This window comes from Seriola aureovittata, chromosome 23 (assembly GCF_021018895.1).
Source record: "Seriola aureovittata isolate HTS-2021-v1 ecotype China chromosome 23, ASM2101889v1, whole genome shotgun sequence".
Lineage (NCBI taxonomy): Eukaryota > Metazoa > Chordata > Actinopteri > Carangiformes > Carangidae > Seriola > Seriola aureovittata.
The window spans coordinates 111,054-131,787 of record NC_079386.1 but is presented as its reverse complement, the minus strand read 5'-3'; the positions used below and the strand labels follow the sequence as shown (position 1 = coordinate 131,787).

General features: G+C 41.0%; 1 protein-coding gene across 3 annotated transcripts in view; it reads right to left on the bottom strand.

Moving 5' to 3' along the window:
• Window positions 1-20,734, bottom strand: part of adam19a (ADAM metallopeptidase domain 19a) — a 243,658-nt gene that overhangs the window by 197,293 nt on the left and 25,631 nt on the right. For all 3 annotated transcript variants that reach the window (XR_008826671.1, XM_056369935.1, XM_056369934.1), the window contains exon 2: window positions 4,780-4,859. Coding sequence is in view for 2 of the 3 variants with exons in the window: in XM_056369935.1 (XP_056225910.1) it covers window positions 4,780-4,859 (80 nt within the window). In the remaining variant the exon portion in view is untranslated. The remainder of the gene's footprint in view (window positions 1-4,779; window positions 4,860-20,734) is intronic.

Here is a 20,734-nt window from a genome sequence, read left to right as displayed (position 1 = left end):
CTTCGGATTGTCTGCTTTGTCTTGGATTGTCTGCCTTGCCTCACCTTGCTTGGGCTTTGCTTCGCTCTGGTTTTTCTTCAGCTTAGCTTGCTCTAGTTGCTTCACGTTGCTCTGCTTGTTGTTGCTTGCTTTATATTGCTTTGGCTGGAGCATTTGACTTCTAATCGTATGGCTGCATATGGATGTAGCTTTCCTTTACCCTGAGCCATTCTAAAGTGTATGGATGTGAAGACCGTGGGGTTAATTTACACTCCTCATTCTGTTTTGTGTCTGACCACCCCACGTGGTTAACCTGACCCAATTATTTCATTAATTTGTTGCCTAGCTGCTTATCGTTTCACTTTATTTTTTTATTGATTTGTTGGTAAAAACTAAGTTGAAACTGCATTTGCAATAAGTATTTTGTTAACTTTACTAAGTTTATTGTGGTTAAGTTGCAGATCATTGTGATTTTGTTATTATTTTGTGATTTAAGTTATTCCGTTTATTTTGAATTGATTTTTTTTCCTATTATATTTAGTTATTTTCCTTTAGTGGTAAATTTTGCTTTATTTTGTTTTCTATTTGATTAGGTATTTTGTGTTTGTAACGCCACTGACTGATTTTCTTTCCTGTCCTTTTCAGAAGCTGAGAGCCTAAAGTGGTGGGATTGGTGTGTCCGGCGGATCTCCTTCTTGTGTGCTGTTTCATGCACCCCGGGCTTGATTTTCACTATTGAGTGTGTGTGTGTGTGTCCCGAGCGACTGGGGTGACTTTCTTTGGGATACCTCCTACCCCAGCTCCTGACCCAGCTCTCTACCGGTGGGCCTCAGCTTTGATTAGGCCTTCCTCCCCACTTTCTTAATAAGTATTGGCGTGAATGTTATTTTAACAAATTTTTACTATTTTTGACATTTAATAAAACAAAAATTCAGTGTATCTAACCTGAACCATGTACCTGGCTCCTTATGTAAAACGAACCTGAGTGCTTTCTCTATATTGGTAATGGTAAAAATAGTAATCCTCTGGGTGAAATTCCCAGGGTGGCGTTGTTTGGCTTTCTTTTGATTTAATATGGTACCATTTAAAAAATACCATCCCTCATTTATATCACCATTTCTGACACCCCCTCCTCTCACCACAAACTGGCGTTGTTGGCAGGACTTACAACTTGAAATAGAGACGTGTGTTCCTCCTTCTGAGGCACAGCAGCAGCTGGTTTCTTTAGAACATGTGGAGCGTTCCGTTGAGGAGTTCCCCCTTTTACCCAGCGACCCCATCTTAACGGTAGGACAACCCTTTAATTATGATTATTAAATACTTAATTATTAAACTGCAGTTTCTAACATCATAAGAAAGGATTTCACAACCAAGGTCTGAGACCAGTTCACATTACAAAGTAATCTACCAGGAATGTGAATTTGTACATATTTGACTCGCCAACATTCTAAATTGCAGGAAGCCTTCTCGTTGAGTTGCACCAAAAGTTGAGCTTCACTTTATCACCACCACCCTCTGTATTTTTACCACGACACTTTGTTTTGGCACCAGACTGACTCAGTGTAACAGTCTCAATGAAATGAATCATGGAGTTGTTAATTTCACACAAAGCCAATCTTAGTCAGAGCACAGCTTGAGGAGCAGTTTGTCTGAAGGATTTGACAATCAAATCCACTTTACTGTTTATTAAGAAAGAGCTGCCTCCCTTCTTTCAAGACCTTACAGCTTGGTCAGTTTGATGACTTTGAAAAAAAAGGCAACTTTTATCCTCTGTGTGAAGGTGAGCCACTTCCAGTCTTTGCAGGCCATGACAGCATTGAAGTGGACTGAGTTTTTTGGCCCAGGCTCTTCCCTGAAAGGCTGCTGGCGGTCCCTGTACTAGCTGAAGCGGTTGAAAAGTAGCCAACTGACCCCCAGTGAAGGATTGGCCATGGGGCGACAGCCACAAACAGTAACAGAGCGCACCTGGAGCCTGACCAAGGGGAGGTGTGTCTATTTTATTCACAGTGTGAAATATTTATGTGTCTAGTGTCCACACCATTAAACTTCATATCAGCTACTGCCAAATTAGCCATCTGGCTATGCCAGAAAAACTAGGCAGAGGAGGTGTGGACCCAGTGCAGGTTCTTACAGGACTTCTGAAGACTTGTCTCAAGGTGGAGCATGCCTATTATAAAATGTTGTCAATAGTTGTCAACATTCTCATCATGTAAAAGAGAGGTCTTAGAAATGTGCCACCAACCACTTTATTCCTCAACCTTGCTTTCTCATTGCTTTTTAATCCCATTGATCTCCCCTGTACTGACACTAACCCTCTTCATTTCCTCTAACGCTACCATCCGCCAGTCAAGCATCAATATCCACTCGTTAGCATGCAGGTTAGCGCCAGGACTCTGGTATGCAGATGAATATATGGACCTGAATTATTCTATGTGGTTATGTTTCTCAGCAAGGCTCCACTTTCCCATTATTGTGAGCATTAAGATGCACAAGAGGCAGCCAGACGCCTCTAGTGATCACCGTCAATTACATGGTACCCGTCGGGGGGAGCTGGCCTGAGCCTGGCAGTAAATCAGCAACAGGAAAGTGAGGATAAGCTAACAAAGGCCTGACGTGCTGCTATACTTAGACACTTTCACGTCTGAGCTCCAGAGCTCCAGTCATTTCACTGTCCTTCCTGAGTCAGGCCAACAAAATTGAAATCAAACTCAAAAAACGAAGGAAAACCTTTCGTTCTGAAAAAGAGGACTTTATTAACTTCCATTCCCTGAGGATGATGAGTTTTTTAAAACCATCAGTGAGTACCCCACCCCACCCCCCCCCACCCCGCCTAAATATAACAGCGTAAAAAGAGCAAAATACTTGTACTTATCCTTATCCTTACACAACAAATTACATTGGGTTGTTTGGCCTCTATTGTCAAATATAAAAAACCCACCTTCTGTGTTTAACAGAGAAGGATCCTAATACAACCTTGATTTTCTGTGGTAAAAACAATCTATTAATTACAACTCAGTATTAAATGCACAATTTTAGAATGTATTTTAAGCAACTATTTATTAGCCAAGGCCTTTCTCTTGGCCTCTGTTCATGTAGAATAAAAGTCAGGATGAAAGAGAATGAAAGAATTAAAATGTTTTATTTCTTGTTGGATAAGACTCATGGCTGCTCTCTGGCTGTGTCGCCTCAAGCTTTGGCTACACTCTCTCTTTTCCTCTCACCCCCCAACAAATCCTCCCAAACTGTTCTTCTCTTGCCAAGGCAGACATAAGGCCAAGCAAGGACATCTGTACAGAGTGGCATCGAGCCACAGGCCCATGCTTAGCGGGATGTGTCCGGCCAGCTCCAACTCAACAGCAACAGATATCAATGACATAAAGTTCAACCACTCAGCAGCAGCAGCAGCAGCAACAACCTTTCCCTAAACATATGTAACCCTGACTACCACTCATTATTGTTCTTTACTTTAATAGATCTAAGTTTGTTTCTGCTTCCTTCTTGGTTGCGAGCCAGTTGTAACATAGACATAGTAAACATGAAGAGGAGAAACGTGCTGACCACACACCTCTGATCATTGTTAGCACTGCTGTGGAGACGGACAGCAGCACACAGGTCCTGGGGATGCAGATCACAGAGAACCTCTCCTTGACCTCACACATGACAGCACTCTTTCCACCCGTTCTCACCACAGTCCACATAGACCATGCCCAGAGCAGCCTGACCACCTGCATCATTCATCACCTCACTTCTACACACAACACACCTATGAAGCACAGTGCACCCAATGATGGACCCATACCCACCCCATTCACAACCTCTTCAACCTCCTACAGGAGGTATGAGAGCATTAGTGCAACAACAGAATAAGCTACCAGTCATTTGTTTCCATTCATTTCACTTTTCATTTATTTTGTTTTTGGGTCAAAGACGAAAAGGAGGTTTTGAGGAGATTTCTTTTTTCTCTACAAATAAATGTGTTGGGACTCTAGTACATTCAAGATTCTGGAAACCACGTTTCTTTGTTCCAGAGACAAAGTAACTCACTTCCCCACGGTTCTTCACTGTTCACACCTGGGGATGACCCTCCCCCAGGGACCTCACTGACCAGTCAGTGTTGATCAGTGTGTGACATGTGACCCCCCAGGGTGTCACCACACAAGACCAGATCTCCTTCTCTGTTCTTTCTCTTCTCTCCTTGGCTGGCTTAAGAGCCGCAGCTCCTTCTCTCTCTCGGCTCTTCAAGGAACAACAAGGCCCCAGCCCAGGTCAGGCCTGCTATCTGAGACAGCAGCTCTCTTGCCGGCCTGCTCACAGCAGGCTGCAACTCTTCTCCTCAACAGCAGCGACCTGTTTAGGATTAACTAAGAGTGAACCACGTTCTCTTCAGAATCAGTGGCTACAACACGAGGTTAGCCAGCTGATTTTCCGAGCAACCGGAGTCACAGCAGATTTAGCATGGAACAGCTAACTCTGTGAGAAGAACAAAGGAGACAGGGCAGGGCTTTACTCCACCAGGAAGCCACCAAACTCATAGGAAACTTCAACAGCACTGGAAAGGACGTCTTTGTTTTGTTCTAAATGTGTTTGTCTCCCACCTGTGTGAACATGGGTGTATGTACAGTATGTGTGTGTGGACCAGTGGGAATGTTGTGGAGTCTGGGCTGAAAATGAGGCAATAAAAAGCTTCTGTATCAATGATCACACCACAAAGCCAAGTGTTCCCCTAGTATACAGCCATAAAACCAGACTGTGACTGTTGGAAAAAACTTGTGACCTTCACATCTCATTCTCATCTCTAACCTGTGTCAGGGTCTCAGCCTCCCTCTTGATCCGGCCTTGAGAAAGCCACTGTGCCGTCACTGTCCTTCCCGTCCTCGGCCCTGGAGGACACAAAAAAGGAGGGAGATTAATGGGGCGTAGGACTGCTTACACAGACGTGAAGCAGCTTAACACTGATAAGAGGTGAGAGAGCAGTGAGATCAACAGGGTCAACTGCGCAGTCAAGTGTCATTATGCCACTGATTTGTGTTAAATGTTGTCATAATTGCTGTGTGAAAGTCTTAAGTAATTGCTACAATGTGTTTTGTGAGGTCACACTGACCTTGACCGTTGACCCTTGACCACCAAAATCTTATCAGTTTGTCCTTGAGTCCAAGTGAACATTTGTACCAAATTTGAAGTTTCATCAAGGCATTACTGAGATATTGTGTCCACGAGAATGAGATGGACAGACAGCCTGAAAACAATATGGCTCTGACTGTCATCAATGCAGAGACATAAAAAGCAAACAGCGTTACAATGAAAGTAAATTTTGAGAAAATATTCAGTTTCAATGTGGAAAAACACATGAGGTAAACATGAGATGGATGGTAGCTGGATATTTTTTCCACTACTAACATTAAAGCTACATAATTTCTTCTTCTCCTGTGTTTTATTTGAAGTGTTGATCCATAAGAAGACATATTTGTGGTTTTAAGAACCAAAAACCATCTCAATGTTTTACATCTCCTCGCTCAGGCTTCTCTCTGGAGCTCTAGTAACAACAGGTCAGTGAGCCGGAAGAGAGGCTCAGAGCCTCTCTTCTGACTGTTTTCTGTGTGATCCAATAAAAATATAACAGATTTCAGGTGAACACTCAGAGAAACCAAATCCTACAGGGTTGGATGGTGGGTCCTCATTATGGGCAGGGCTTGGGACATAGCTGATGATGGTCTCGGCTTTGTTGTGACATCACAAAGTTCCAGAAGTCCTGATTGCTGGTTTTAAGGCTCAGTTTCTGAATACAGGCTATGTGCATTTCTCTGTGGACTGAGGCTTTGATATTTTCACAGTATTAATATAGAACCTAGACCTGCTTTATAATCAAACAACACATGGATATTTACCTTAACATTATATGGAACTTTAAGAACAAATTTGTTTGATTATTTTTATTGATATTAAGCTTCAGGGAGAAGGAACAGTGGTGAAACATCACACAGCACTTTATGTTCTCTTTGTGGTCAATCAGAAGGGAAAACAAACCTGAGTTGAGAAAAGTAGAGACAAACAGACCAGTGGTCCAACATCAGGCTAAAACTAACACGAATCACCATTCTTACTGGGCTTGGGCTGATTTTCAATAATATTGAATATTGCGTTATTTCCTGCCACATTAAAAAAAAAGAAAAATTCCTTCTTGGCAGCATCGCTCATATATGAAACATAAAATACAGTAATATAAATATGTATTATGAGTAGTCAGATTGCTGCCAATCAGCATTAAGCATGCTTGGAGCAAGGTCTAATAATGTTGGTGATTGGCTGTTTATTTACATAAACATGTTTGAGTTTGTGTTTCTTTTTGTTAAAATGGATTTGATAAAATCAGTATTGAAGTCTTGTTAAGAATTCGTATCCAGGTGAAGGTATTGGTATCTGTACCGATTTGAAAATTTTTGAATGGTAATCTGGGAGTCCCTGACTCCTTGGGCCCCAGGGCTTGTACCCGGTTTGCCTGTTCAGCCTTTGTTTGAAGTTACTGCTAAATAGTAATAACATTGTATATTGCAATATTTAGTAACGCTGCCGTGATTAGTCGCCATAATCAACGACGTCGACTATGAAAATGCATTGACAAATCGTTTCCCATACAATGATTTATTAGTGGCAGCCAGTCACTATTTATTTTCTAAATCATCTATGGTCGCACTGCTTCTCTGTCCTCTGCCCTGCTCTCTGGGAGAAGTGGGGCTACAGGTACACAGCACACACACACGAAGCAAACAGCAGTGCAGAGGCTGCGTCGGACACAGAACCAGGTGGAGGAAAGATAACTGAAGATTACTGGAGCTGACACAACTATCACTGAACTTTACGTTACTGTAAGTGCAATAAAAAGTAAAAAGCCAATAACAACTTTATCCAACCACCTGATCTTTTTTTTTTTTTTAAGAATTTTTTGGGGGGGGCTTTTTGTGCCTTTAATGGACAGGACAGTAGAGAGACAGGAAATGGGCAGGCAGCGAGAGGGGGAATGACACACAGGAAAGGGCTGTCCAAGGCGGGAGTTGAACCGGGGGCCAGCTGCAGCGAGGACTGTAGCCTCTATATATGGGGTGCCTGTGTAACCCACTGCGCTACGCGATGCCCCCAACCACTTGTTCAACAAGCAACAAACAGAGAAGAGATATTTTCATATATTTTCTTCACCGACTCCCAGAGTCCTTCACACAACATCACGTTGGTTAAGCTAATAGTGAACTGTTAGCTAACGCTACAACGAAAGCTGTCTGTATGTAAACCTAACTGATTATCTTAGTTTACCACAAATCTTAAAACGTGGCTGAGACAAACCAGCCCAATCAATTCAAATCATGGACTGAATTTATTTATTTATTTATTTTTAAACAGTAATAGTCTGAGCTGGATCAATAAGTGTATGGCTAAGATAAAGATAAAATCAGCTGGTTAATGTCTGACTTTGGGAGGATGAGCACATCACATTTCATATCCCTTCACTACGAGTCTTGTTTAACCAGTTATTTTGTGATTATTATGTTTTATGGGCACAGTGAGATCAGTCACAAACGTGAAGGATTACTTCATGTGTAAGTGTTGTCTGTACATTAGTATCTCTATTTAATACCGTTTGTCCTTGTAGCTGATAAATACTTTCATAAAGTCATAAAGTCGTCTGCTGCTGCCTGAGTATTTACAATGAATAAATATTTGAGAAAATGTTTAGACCAGAATTGATCATGCCAGAGTGTCGTTTAGATTTTCTGGAGGAAAATTTATTGTTTAGATTAATCTACTATTCAATAAAATAGTGATAGATTAATCTTTAGAGCAAAGTCATCAGTGGCAGCCCTAATGTTTGAGCTGGACTGTAACTGGATATTAAATTAAATTCGAGCCTAAGTCTGAACCACCTCTGCTAACACACTGCTAACCCTGTACCAAGGGACATAAATCCATCTGTAGATTCACAACAATGACAAAAATATCCATATGTATTCTTTTTGACAGCTTTACGTGAACATGCTTCAAAGCTCAATAATCATGAACGTTAACACAGCAGCTTGATTTCCACTCCCACAGTTCTCCACAGATACAAGCAGACACTGACTTTATTATCTGTTTACATAATCAATACCTCAGTTTGCCCCAAAAAACTACTGACCTGTTTAAAGCTGGGGGAACTCAGCCCCCAAACACTGACCTGGCCCCTGATGATTGACTTACTGTGAATGCAGAAACCGCTGTCTCATGCCTGCACATGACAATCCATCAACTTTATACAAGCTAATTAAATCTGAACATAAACATGCAACAATTAGGTTCTGTTTCAGCATTCTCACTGTTTTGATTTAAGTCAATGCATCACTGCAGCTCTGTGGACTAAGGACTCCCATTTCCACTGAGCAAGGATCTCAACAGGATGACTGGATTAGCTCAGATGAGTCATGAGCTCACTTTAGATTGAATTCATACACATTGGCTATACGTTCCGTCACAGATCGTTTTCTTTCAGCAAAGAAGAGAACAGACAGAGGGGCTCTTCTGAACTTCCACTTCCACTCTGGGGAACATTTAGCTGAAATCATCAGGAAGACTGAATAAGATGCAATGTAAGGCTGGAGTGTAATGAGCTTATAAAGACCTCAGTCTGCCATCTATCAAGCGTCTGAATTAAACACATGCTGGAACACACAGCTGAAAAAGCCAAAAAGAAGAGAGCAAAACAACCTTTTCTACATGGAGAAGCTTTTTAAACCAGGAGCCAACAGGAAACTGGGAAACATCTGAGAATCAATAATCAACCAGGGAACAAACATGGTTATTACGCCTTCAGCGTGAGGACAACAGTAGAAGCATGTGCTCTGTATGTCTTAATTATTCCTCCCTGGAACACTGGATCCTCCCATCTCCAACGTTTGACTACTGCACAAGAATCTACCAACCCGCCCACAGCAACTCACCAGGAGCCAACACAGAAACATGGATACCATCTCCAACCTGATGACACTGATGGTAAATATAACTCTGGAGTCCAGGCTGCTGGGTGGGGTCAACAAAATGATGGAAGAACTAATGGTGTAGATATATCCAGTGGTGCATTATAAAAACCAGAATCAACTCTTTGCGGTTGTCTGCCACCACCACAGTGGTTTCAGTTCCATCCCTGTTTATTCAGAGTCGTACAAAATATGAACCACGTGTGTGAAATTTTGTCATAATTCCTATGTGAAGTCTTGAGAAATGGCTAAAAAGTGACCTTGTCACAGTGACCTTGACCTTTGACCATCAAAATCTGTTCATCCTTGAGTCCATGTGAATGTTTTTGTCAAATTTGAAGAAGTTCTGTCAAGGCGTTATTGAGATATTGTGTCCACGAGAAAGGGATGGACATTAGGAATGCGCGATATAAACGATATACGATATAAACGATAAAAAAATGGCCTACGATAGAGATTTGAATTATATCCCCTATCACGATAACGCATGTTGATCACGCAATCACAAGGCATACTGGGTGTACCTTAATGGCGATTTTACTGCTCCACTGACACTTTTTTTTCCTCATAAAAAAATAACCTCACGATCGGAGAGATACACTAAATGATGTTATTCATTCTGGAATGTAGATATAATAAAACCCCAAACTTATGTCTTACTTAATAACATAAAACGAAATTCACTATAGACTGATCTGTTTATTTAAATACATTCATATTTATTTAGATTGTGTTATATATACTTATAACATGTTACAGCCCCAGAGGAAACGCTGTTGTTCAGTCCAGTAAAAACATGAAGCTTCATTTTACATTCAGAAAAACTAATGTTGCGGCTGCAGTTGTTAATTTCATCTGTGAAACCAACAAATATCTTCCAAAAGGGATTATATTACCCAGTGGTAAATTTCAGGCCAGTTCATTAGATCGTTTTGTCCCCGGGATGATGGCGGAGGTTCACCGAGCCGGTGATCATGTCCATAGTCCGGCTGCTTATAAGCAGCTGCTCCCGGTCTGTGGATCCCACATCTCCGAAAACGTCGGACAAAATTTCATTAAATATCCAAAGTGGTTCAAAGAGCTGCAGGTCCGTTCATCGGATCGCTTTCCCTCCGGGATGACGAGGGAGGTAGACCCCGGCTATCATCTCCGTACTCCGGCTGCTAGCTGCTAGCTGCTCCCAGTCAGCCATGTACCCGTCTGCAGTTGTTTCGTGTTAACTGGTGCCTTTTTCACATTACATTACGTTACACGAGATGAATGAGTCCTTTGAATGCAATTTAACTTGCATACACGATTAGATATTACACATATTATTAAATAAGACCAGTTTTAAATGTGCAACATTTATGTTTACAGAATACTGTATGATTACAGTGGGGCACAATAAATGTTGTATGTCTACATACTGTTTCTATGTTTTCTTTTTTAAATATATTTAGCAGTTTAGTTTTCCTCAGGGTCTATGTAACCTGTTCTGAAATTATTCTATTATATAATCTATGTATCGTGATACATATCGTTATCGCAAGAGGCTGCTGTGTATATCGTGATATGGATTTTTGGCCATATCGCCCATCCCTAATGGACATATGTACAGACAGATGGAGGGACAGCCCGAAAACATTATGCATCCAACTCTGTCTGTTGCCGACATGGAGACATAATAAATGAATAAAGAAATGATATAAATTGTAATGTTAACGCCATAATTTAGAATTTACTCTCGTTGAAATGGGGCACCAGTCCTCTGGGAGGACAACAATGAATTACTTCATTGATAAATTTATCAATTTTATATCAGAAGCCATGACTTCTCAATTCAATGGATCTCCAGTCTCTACGTCAAAAGAACACAACCGGACAACAACTGGGTGTAAATAAAGGAGTTTATTAACTAAACTACTATCTACAGAGTAAATGCAAGGTGTAATAATCATAAAGATGAAAATAAGAATGAAATTAGCGGTGTGATGAGTCAGCAGTGGTGGGAGAGCATATTTAATGGCTATACACTATGGCTATACAGCTAATGATACTACGTCTATGAATGAAGTTTGACGATTAAATATTACTATATTCGACATCGACCCAGTCATAAGCAGAGTGTTAAGACTGGCCTACTGTGAGTTGCGCTGCAGCTGTGGACCCTTGACTGGAACCCAGCTGTGGTTGCCGTGGTAACCCTGGAGATGTGGGATCTAGGTGGATTCTCCTGGAGGCTGTGTCCTGTTATCACGGTGACGGATTCTGCCGGTGTCTCAGCAATTCAGCTCTGGTGGAGTTTGCCAGAAGACTTTCTGTCTCGGGCACTCTTGATTTCTGGTAGGCTTCTCTGCAGGCAGTCGTGCATGGGCAGATATGTTATCGTCTCTTGCGGGTTGATGCGAAATGAACTCTAATGCTCTTCACTTTGGCTGGATAACTATAGAGGAGACTGGCATTGACCAGCGGACTCTAAAGTTTTCAAAAAGCTTCAAAAAGGAAAACTTGATAATAATTAAAAGTTACAAAATTACTCTGAGGTCCTTCTGTTGTTTTGGTTCAGTTGGTCTTGACTTGGCTTATGAAAATAAAAGATTGCACATGTAGACCAAATAATGTTACTTGGAGCATGTGGCAAAGAAATAATAAAGGACGCGGACAAAATGATCAAGTACAAAAATGGCTAAAAGCCATGAGTTTGTGGCTAGCAGCTTAGAGCTAAGAGTTTACATATCTACAGAACAGGGCTTTGAGCCGGGACTCTGAGCTTTGAGCAAAGTTCTCAGCTTCTTAGTTTCTGCATCGTTTTTCTACCTGTAGTTTTCTGCTTCTAGCATTGTTTCTCTCTTCTAGCTTCTCTTGTATTAGCAATGTGTGAATTGATCACAACTGTTTTATCCCCTGGGGGCTGGCGCACGTTTCAGGGGCGTCACCCGTCTTCTCCTTTGTTTCAACTTGGAGAAGTGAGTAATTTTCCACTTAACTTTTGAATAGTTTAATTTTAGAGTTTCCCTATAAACTCGCACATCCGTCTTCCACCATGACCACAAACCATTAAATGAAATAACATATAAACCTAATGGCACTAATAATGACATGAATAATACGAGTGTTGATTTCATATTATATCCTTCAAACCTGGAATTAATCATATTACAAGTGGTTAACTGATCAAACAACAATATAAGCATTTCCTTAAAGCTAATAGTCGATAAATGTGGATTACACAGCAGTTCTTTGACTGTAATAATAATAATATGGACATTCTGGATGTCATGTAGTGTGTGTGAAGGATGCTGACAGTATGGTCACATGAAGGACATTGTCTTAAAGTCTACATGTTACATTTCAAACATTCTATAGGATAGAAGTTTGGGATTGAACTATTACATGGAAACATGAGTTACAGAACAGTTAGATATTTAATTATATATTCTTCCTCAGATCTGTGTCTGTGAAGAGAGTTCTGCTGGTCACTACCCAGGATTGGAATGTGGGTTGTAGTTTATGACTCTTATCTAGAGAGGGACAGAGGAAGGGAGGTTGGTGTGTGTGTGCGTGTGTGTGTTCATGCATGGCACAGAGAGCCGAGGATTCACACCTTTGTGATACTCAGTCCTTTTGGTGTTATTTGCCAGGCCAGGTACGTATGCTACAAAATAGATAACTATTAAATAGTTGAGCCAGACGTCTAATGATACACAATCAGGTCTTATTGTAGGTCAACCTACAAGCAATGTTAGATCCTACTGATACTTGGATTATGTGAATTCATTTAATAGAGAAGTTAGTCAGTCTTAGTTAGTTAGTTAGTCTGTTAGTACTTTATGACAAAGCCTTCAACATACGGGCTTAAACTAGGCTCAATAAGACTTTGAGCTTCTGAACATATGATCACAAATAATTGCAAAGTTTGTAGTTGTATACCAATCTTTGTAAACCTGTAAAATAACTGTAAAGCTAACTATAGGTTACAACACTGGGACTTTTAACTACATGTATCACTCTGCTTTAGAGGAGTTCTATTAACCGTTAATCAGCATTACATTAAAGGTTGTTATCTATCTTAGATTGTAACAAACTTTGCAAAGATGAAGCCTGGATACTTCAGTGCACGCCTGAGGTAACAGGTAGACAAAGTAGCAACGTGTGCGTTGTGCAGGTCAAGAAAATCTTGATGTTTTGCTTAGAAACAGTCCAGTATCAGTCCAGTTGCAGAACTACTTATGTTGGTGTTGCCAAATAAATGATGGAATAAACAAACAAATCATAATCTGCTGTTGCTTATTTAACTAATATGGCGCTCAGCACAGCTGTGAAGACTGTGATTATTTTCTGTGCTCAGTTTGCAGCCTTATACCTATGAAGGAATCACAGCCATGCTGATATTCAGTGACACACATTGTTAGGGTGAATAAGAACACTTACCTTACACTGACCTATATTGGTAGAAAGTTTAAGAAGCATGAATTTGAGTTTTCAAAGCCATACTATACATACATTATTTACAGGCAAGCCTCACAAAATGCTCAGAAAAAGAGAATGGGTGAATTTGTCCATAATGGACAGGATTAAGTAGCTCTGAGAGTCGACATTGGCAAATCTGAGAACACACAACCAAACTCCCCACTGAGTAAGCCTGCTCTCCAGCCATTTACCCTTTCAGCGAGCATCTAACTGGGCCCAAGATCCCACTGGGAAAGTCCATCACACTGCTGTAACAATAGTGCCCAGTGAGGGAGCCACACAATTCACCACAGACCTCTGCCATGTTCTTGTCACCTATGGTCCGAAAAAGCGTTGAATTCCCTCTGGGCCCTGAAAGGCACTCGTCACTCTCTCTGTCTGTAAAGTAAACCATTAAGCTGTCTCATTGTCAAGCACGCTTTATGCATTGTGCAATCTGCATAGCTAAATAACACCTCCACAAAGGCTCGGCACAGGGAGCAGAGTAAGGCTCCAGATCTGGTGTGGTCTGTGCTACGTATCAAAACAGCAACCTGAGGTGGATTCCACTTTTGAAATCAAACACTCCCAGTCTCGATTCTTCAAGTTGGGGAAGATCAAATGCTTTATCCCACAAGCAAAGGTCACCATTAATCGCTGATAACACTGAAAGGAATCCATAAAATGTCAGCAGCATTTGGCCTGGAATTGCTACCGACAGGGAAGGGAAAACATTTCTGTGACATTTGAGGATTTCAGAAAAGGGGCAGGAAAAATAATGAGCTGAGCAGAGTCGAATGGAAATACGTGGACGTCTATGGTTGCCTGAGATGTAGGTCTTGTTTTCTCTATTTCAACCCCTCTGCACATTATGTCCATGGTGTGCCAAACTCCTGCTCCAACCTGTCCTCAACCATGCTTAGTTTCAAAACACTAACCACTTTCAGTTGAATCTCTGCAACGAATTCAGCAATGAGTTCTGTTAATAAGAGCTCAAAAGGTCCTTCTGCTGCTTCACAATAATCTGGAGTTGTTTATTACGAAGCAGCTGCAGAAGGCTATGCCTTAGTCAGAGAGATTAGCTGCCGCCTGCCAACTGCTCATTCAATAAAAATGGTTCTACATCTGGAGCTGTATTCTTTTTCTTCAGCAAACAAACAGCAGAGAGAGAGTTCATATAGAGTATATAGAAGTAGCTATCAGAGTCAGGCTATGACTGCCAGTTAAGCTCCAGGATCCACACTGGTAAAATAATCTCTTTTGTTTTTTACATCTTTCTAATGAACCTAGCTTCAGATCAGGAGCTGAAGCCATTAGTCATTTAATCCCTCCATTGATTGAAAGACAATTTGCTGCTTTTCTGTTTTGTTTGATTTGATTTAATTTAATTTGATTTGAACTGAGTTCATTGTCTGAAATTTGCTTCCCATCCCAAGATGTACACCATATTACACACATAAAAACATTTAACCAAACACAAAAGCTGCAGAGCAATTCCTTTATTCAATCTAAACTAATATATTTACTCTGTGTCACTGTGCACTAAAGATCTTTTTGTCCAACCAATATATTTTATCGCCAACATGGATTAAAGTGGGCTGGAATCATCTAGCAGCCTTCCATTAATAAGTAAATATATCTGATTGTCAGTTTATTAAATTAAGTCACTACCTATTCCACATATTTGTCAGTTGTGTCCACAGATCATCACACACAGGGATGGTTTTAACTTCATTATTACAGCAGTGATACAACAATGACAACCAGTCTCCAAACTGAACAACCTTTAACACTCTGCTAAAAGCTAGGATCTAGGTCAGGGGGTCAGCAAGTTTGGCCTTGGACCAATTTTTTTTCTAATCAATGAGGCAATGGCGACCAGAACATAATGAAAGGCAAATATAAGAAATTGATTGATGCAAGTGTTCATTTATTTTGTTACTGTTCACATGTGGAGACCCACAGTCACTTATTATATGTTTGACTGGTTTACTGAACTGGTGTTATTCTATTATATCACACATCACACGTCTGGTGTTTTTAGTCAATGAAGCAAGCAACAGAATCTTTGGAACTTCTTATCAAAACTTTTCAAAATAAATAAATCCCAGAGGCCAATGAGTGTCTAAAGGACTGTTTTGAGTACACAGATTGGAATGTACTGTTGGAGCTACAGGAAAAGGACACTGACCTTGATAGAATGGTTGAATGTACCACAGACTACATTAACTTCTGTATGGACACCAAGTACGTAATACTGTACACTGCTTTCCAAACAACAAACCCTGAATCACCAGGGTTTACCAGAAAAAGGAGGCCTTCAGGGATGGAGACAGAAAGAAGCTCAAGTCTGTGCAACATGAACTGAAGAGCAGATTAAAGCAGGCAAAGGAGGACTGCAAAGGGAAAGTAAAGAGGAAGTTGCAGCACAACACTAAAGGTCGTGGAAGGGGATGAGGACCATCACTGGCTATAAAGAGAAGAACAGCCAGGCATGATCAGGTGATGTAGACAAGGCCAATTAGTTCAATCTGTCAATCACCCTGTATATGGCGGACACTGCAGTGAAAGGCTGCACATGTTTTTGTCACAGTCAGTGGTAGCCAGTGTCCTTTTTATGCTGCAGTCTGCTGGGGCAGCAGCATGTCTGAGGAGACAAGGAGACTGGATAAGCTGGTCCAAAAAAGTTGGATCTGTGCTTGGCAGGAGTCTGGACTCACTCAGGACTGTTGTTGAGAGACACATGCAATGTAAGATGGAGACCATCTTGAACAGTACCAACCACCTTCTCCACAACATATCTATCTATCTATCTATCTATATCTAAAAGCTCACAATAGCTTGAAATAAAGCATTGCTACCAAAAAACCTACTCATGCTTTTATCTTTTTTCATAGGCAAGATTGCTAAATCACGTGAGGGTAAATTCTATTGCTATTTAGACATTATAGATAAATGTGGGAATGCCAGGTATTATTGCTGGTGGGCCAGTTTTGGCCCATGGGCCGCCAGTTGCTGATCACTGATCTAGGCTACATTAGCCACCACTGGCATAACACTTCTCAATCGCTCACTGAACTGTTAGCAAGAAAGTTAAGATAGGCATCAAATTTTGACAAAGCTTGAAATATCTTTTTAAAATGTTCTTAATGAGTGCAAAGGTAAATTAAATTCTTTCAAGAGCTGTAGGCAAAAGCACTTCAAGGCAAGAGCTTCTCTCATGCTGTTCTTGCTGGAAACATTTGAGTTATTCACACATGGATCAGCTCTGATCTTGTGGTTGCTGACAGTGCAGCACAGGACAGATATAACAACATAATGGAAATTTAACATTTGTAAACGTACTGATCTCTAGCAGAGCTCCACTCTTCTCCCACAATGCAATCCTCACCAAGTTCCTACCTCTGCATATAGCTTGACAACCACTTGAGTTTACACGGAAAAATGATGGTTATTGCAGTTCTCCCTTTAAGCTCATACAAGTCCTCTAATGGCAGATATGTAGTATTGATCTGACACTAGAAAAAAGGAGCTTTGTTCAGATACATGTTTCAGCTGTAGTGGAAGGATTCAGTTCCTGATCATGGAAATAGTCCAAACCTGCCCTTGTATCTTTTGACACTTTCCAAGCTTCAGAACTTTTCACATCTCACTTTGTCTTTAGCTCTGTCTTTAAACAGGGTCTCGGGAGCATGTGGCCGGACTGTGGCCCAGAAAACATCAATATCTGTATTCAATATTCATTCACTGCCAAATCAACCAATGACATGTTGGTCTGGAGAGTCTGGCATTATGGCATCTTCTCTGCAGAAACCAGTAATAGCTTCAGCAAAAGCATGACAGGTTGGAGGGGTGAGGCATTATGCTGCTCCCCCTAAATGAACAACTCCGGCTCGACAAGACTTTGGGTACTTAATGAACACCAGGTTGATGTGAAATTCCTCCTCCAAAGAAACAAATCGCTGCTGTTCTGTGCTTTACTTCTTCTGGCTGCAACATTCTCACAAAGTCCCTGGTGATGCTTTTCAATAACAAAAACAACAGTATGTGTGAGTGTCTGTCTCGTGGTATATGTGTGCTGGAAAGCCAATCTCTCTCCCCCACTCTGCAGGGGGACACTGAGACAGCAGTGGATGGACAGATGGATGACTGCATGGATGGGTGGATGGAAGAGGATAAAGAAAGGCAAAAAGGATGAGAGGGGCTGCTCCCTCTAAACAAGATCCTAAACCTCATTCTACAGTTTAGCAGAGAGCTCATTGGATACACCATCTTATCCGCCTGCTCAAATGCCAGCCTCGGGGCATCCATTCACAGTCAGAGACAGAGATAGAGCTCTCTACGGTAAATGATCCTTTAAATGCTTCTTTTCATGTCTTCTCATGTCATGTTCCTCACCCTCCTCTCTGTCTAGTGTCCTATTACAGCTCTGTTAATACTGCTGGATAGTTTCACATCTGGCTGTGTGGAAAGTAGAAGCAGTTTTACTGCATTCTGACCCCCACAACCACTTTGAGGCAGGAGATTGATGAGTTGGAAAAAGTTTGAGAGAGGCAGTTCAACATGTCTTCCAAAACAACCGCCCCTGGGCCCAAAGAAAATCAATTCATGTTTAAGAAGGTGTTACACTCCATACAGGGAGTTTTTCAGCTCCTCTACAAGTTGGTAGCGTCAAAATCTCTGGGTGGATAAGGGTTAGGAGATGAATCGCAGAGTCTCACAGCTCCCCAAAGAACAGCAGCTCCCCCCTCCCTGGATTCAAAATCCACACTTCAAATGGAGCGCGGATCTGAACCCAGTTTAAAGTCAAAACACTGACAAAACCAGAGGGCTCTGAGAAACTCCAATACACGCTAATCCACGTTGGACTTTGGGGAGTAATTAATGAAAGTGTGCCACTAATTAGGCAGAATCTCTGCTATCTTACACCCCTTCTGAACTTAAACTAAAAGAAGTGAGGTAGAAGTTATCATCTCCTAACCCCACTGTGGTGGTGTTTCTGCATTGCAATTCCCAGAGATCACCTGTCCAACAAGCAGCATGGCTACTGCTGTGATGTGTCCATGGATCAGATGATGTCATCAGGGTCATCTCAGCCTGGGTTTGGAGACAGAGAAGGCCTAAAGACCAGGTTATGGATTGAAACAAAATAGTTTCTTTAACATGTCTTGAAACTATGGAGCAACTAGATTCACAACCTCATGGTTGTTCCTTCCACCAACCAGTCAAGCATCAGGAAATTTGGTCACAATCTCCCTTTCCTGACTTTCAGTGTTGAATGTTTTTTCAGAACACTATGATGTCACAATGGAGTTGACCTTTGAACTTTTAGGTGAGCCACAAACACTTCTGTAAAGTAACTCGTCGAAAAACCATCTACCTACTTTAATAAATGCACTCAAAAGAAAGAAACTAAAACAATGAATCAAGTGGGAATAATGTGTTTTTCCTATTGTTTGCTTCACTGAAAGGCAGATAAATTTAAATCCCTGTAAATTAGATGAAGTTAAACTCTAATGATACCCATGTGCAAAGTAGGTTATCGCAGCAGAAAAGAATAGCATATACGTGTAGATATAAACATGCCTCTCAGAAAAATGAAAGTAGGTAATTACAGTAGAACATATGAGAACACCAGCAAATATTTACATCAATTGAAAGGTCAGGACAGCAGAGAACTGTGCTTCTACTGCTGTAGACAGTCATAAGCCCATCTTTCTTTATGTTTAATTGAGGAATTATGTTACACCACTCACACAGACGACACTCGTGGTGTAGAAGAATGTTCGTTTATTGACTTCACCGGCGAAAACTCAGCAAAATGGCAAGAGTAGCAATACAGCAGCACCGGGCACCTGCGTCAAAACTTCGTCCAGGCTCTGACTACCACTAACATACATGTCAACTTCTACGTGCTGTGGCCTGTTTTCTACGTTCCATAAACAAACTACTGCCACCTGCTGGCGGGTGCAGTCCATGAACTTGACCTTTTAACCCCAGAAAAACACAGTTTTTAACACTAAATAACCATACGATGAAATGAATGTATTTTAGCACGTTATAAAACATTAACTCCTTACAGGTGCCACATTCCTCCCCTGCAACATGAATGTTGTCCTCAACATTAGCACTCATTTATCTGTAGTACAGTATGGACTGAATGATAACCTTATATTCAACACATAAACATACTATAGAACATATGCTTTCAGTCAAAACATTTGGTCAATGGCGCTGGCTTTCTTTTGAAAGTTAGAAACAAGTAAAGGGTTTTAAGTGTATTTCAATAGGTTTAACTTTTACAGTACATTACTATTATACCATGTGATCTCATCACACACTCTGCTCTAAAATAATACTATAGCATTAAAACTCTTGTAGCATAATAATGAGCAGTTGTTACCATAATATCGTACACAATCCTTCTGAAACCAAAAATCATTTTATCACTTCACTATCTTCTCCGGAGACTTTTGACAAGCAACAAAAACTTTCCCTATACATTGTTCCAAAGCCATGGCTCAATTTTAACCATTTAGCATATGATTTAAACTGCTCTCCATGTATATAAACCATGTAATAGCATTAAACCACCTTATCAACTTAGTCTAACCAGGTGAGTATATACCTACAAATAAAAAAGGTGCATAACAAAACTCAGGTGTTTTCTTCTTTCTTTTAGTTCTTATTGTCCCATGTCACATATACCAGACAGTAACTATTCAATTCACCATCAGTCTCTGTTACTGTGTTCACATTTCACAAAATTATCTGTAACAGTCCATATCAGGTATATTGACAGTCTTTCAGTAATATCCTACAGGAACTTGAACCAAATGTGTTCCCCACATCTGTGGAGATGCCCAGGGCATGCCATATTGTCCATATACTGGTCCCAGTGTATTCACAAACAGTGGGCTACTGTGAACCACACGATGAACAGGTTGACCTAAGTAAGTGTCTCTCTAGGTCGGTGGTCTCTCTATGACCTGCGAGGCTGTGTTTCAGACAGTTCTGGTTCCTGATTTCTAGGAAGGTCTGCCGACGGAACAGTCTGTGTTATCTCCTGAGTGTCACTTCCAGGGGTGTCATTGTCCACAATCATTTGAGTGTCATTTTCACAGGTATAATTGTCCATAACCCTTTGGAGAGGAGTCTCCACTGTGGACCTTTCCATTTCAGCACCAGGCCCAGGCTGATGCACAACCTCAGGAGTGACTGGAAGTGCAACATCTGGCTCCTGAGAATGGTGGTGGTGTCTTAGCATGTGAGCCCAGTAATGTTCTTCCTCATCTGAACTCTCCGAGTCAGCCGATCTTTGCTGT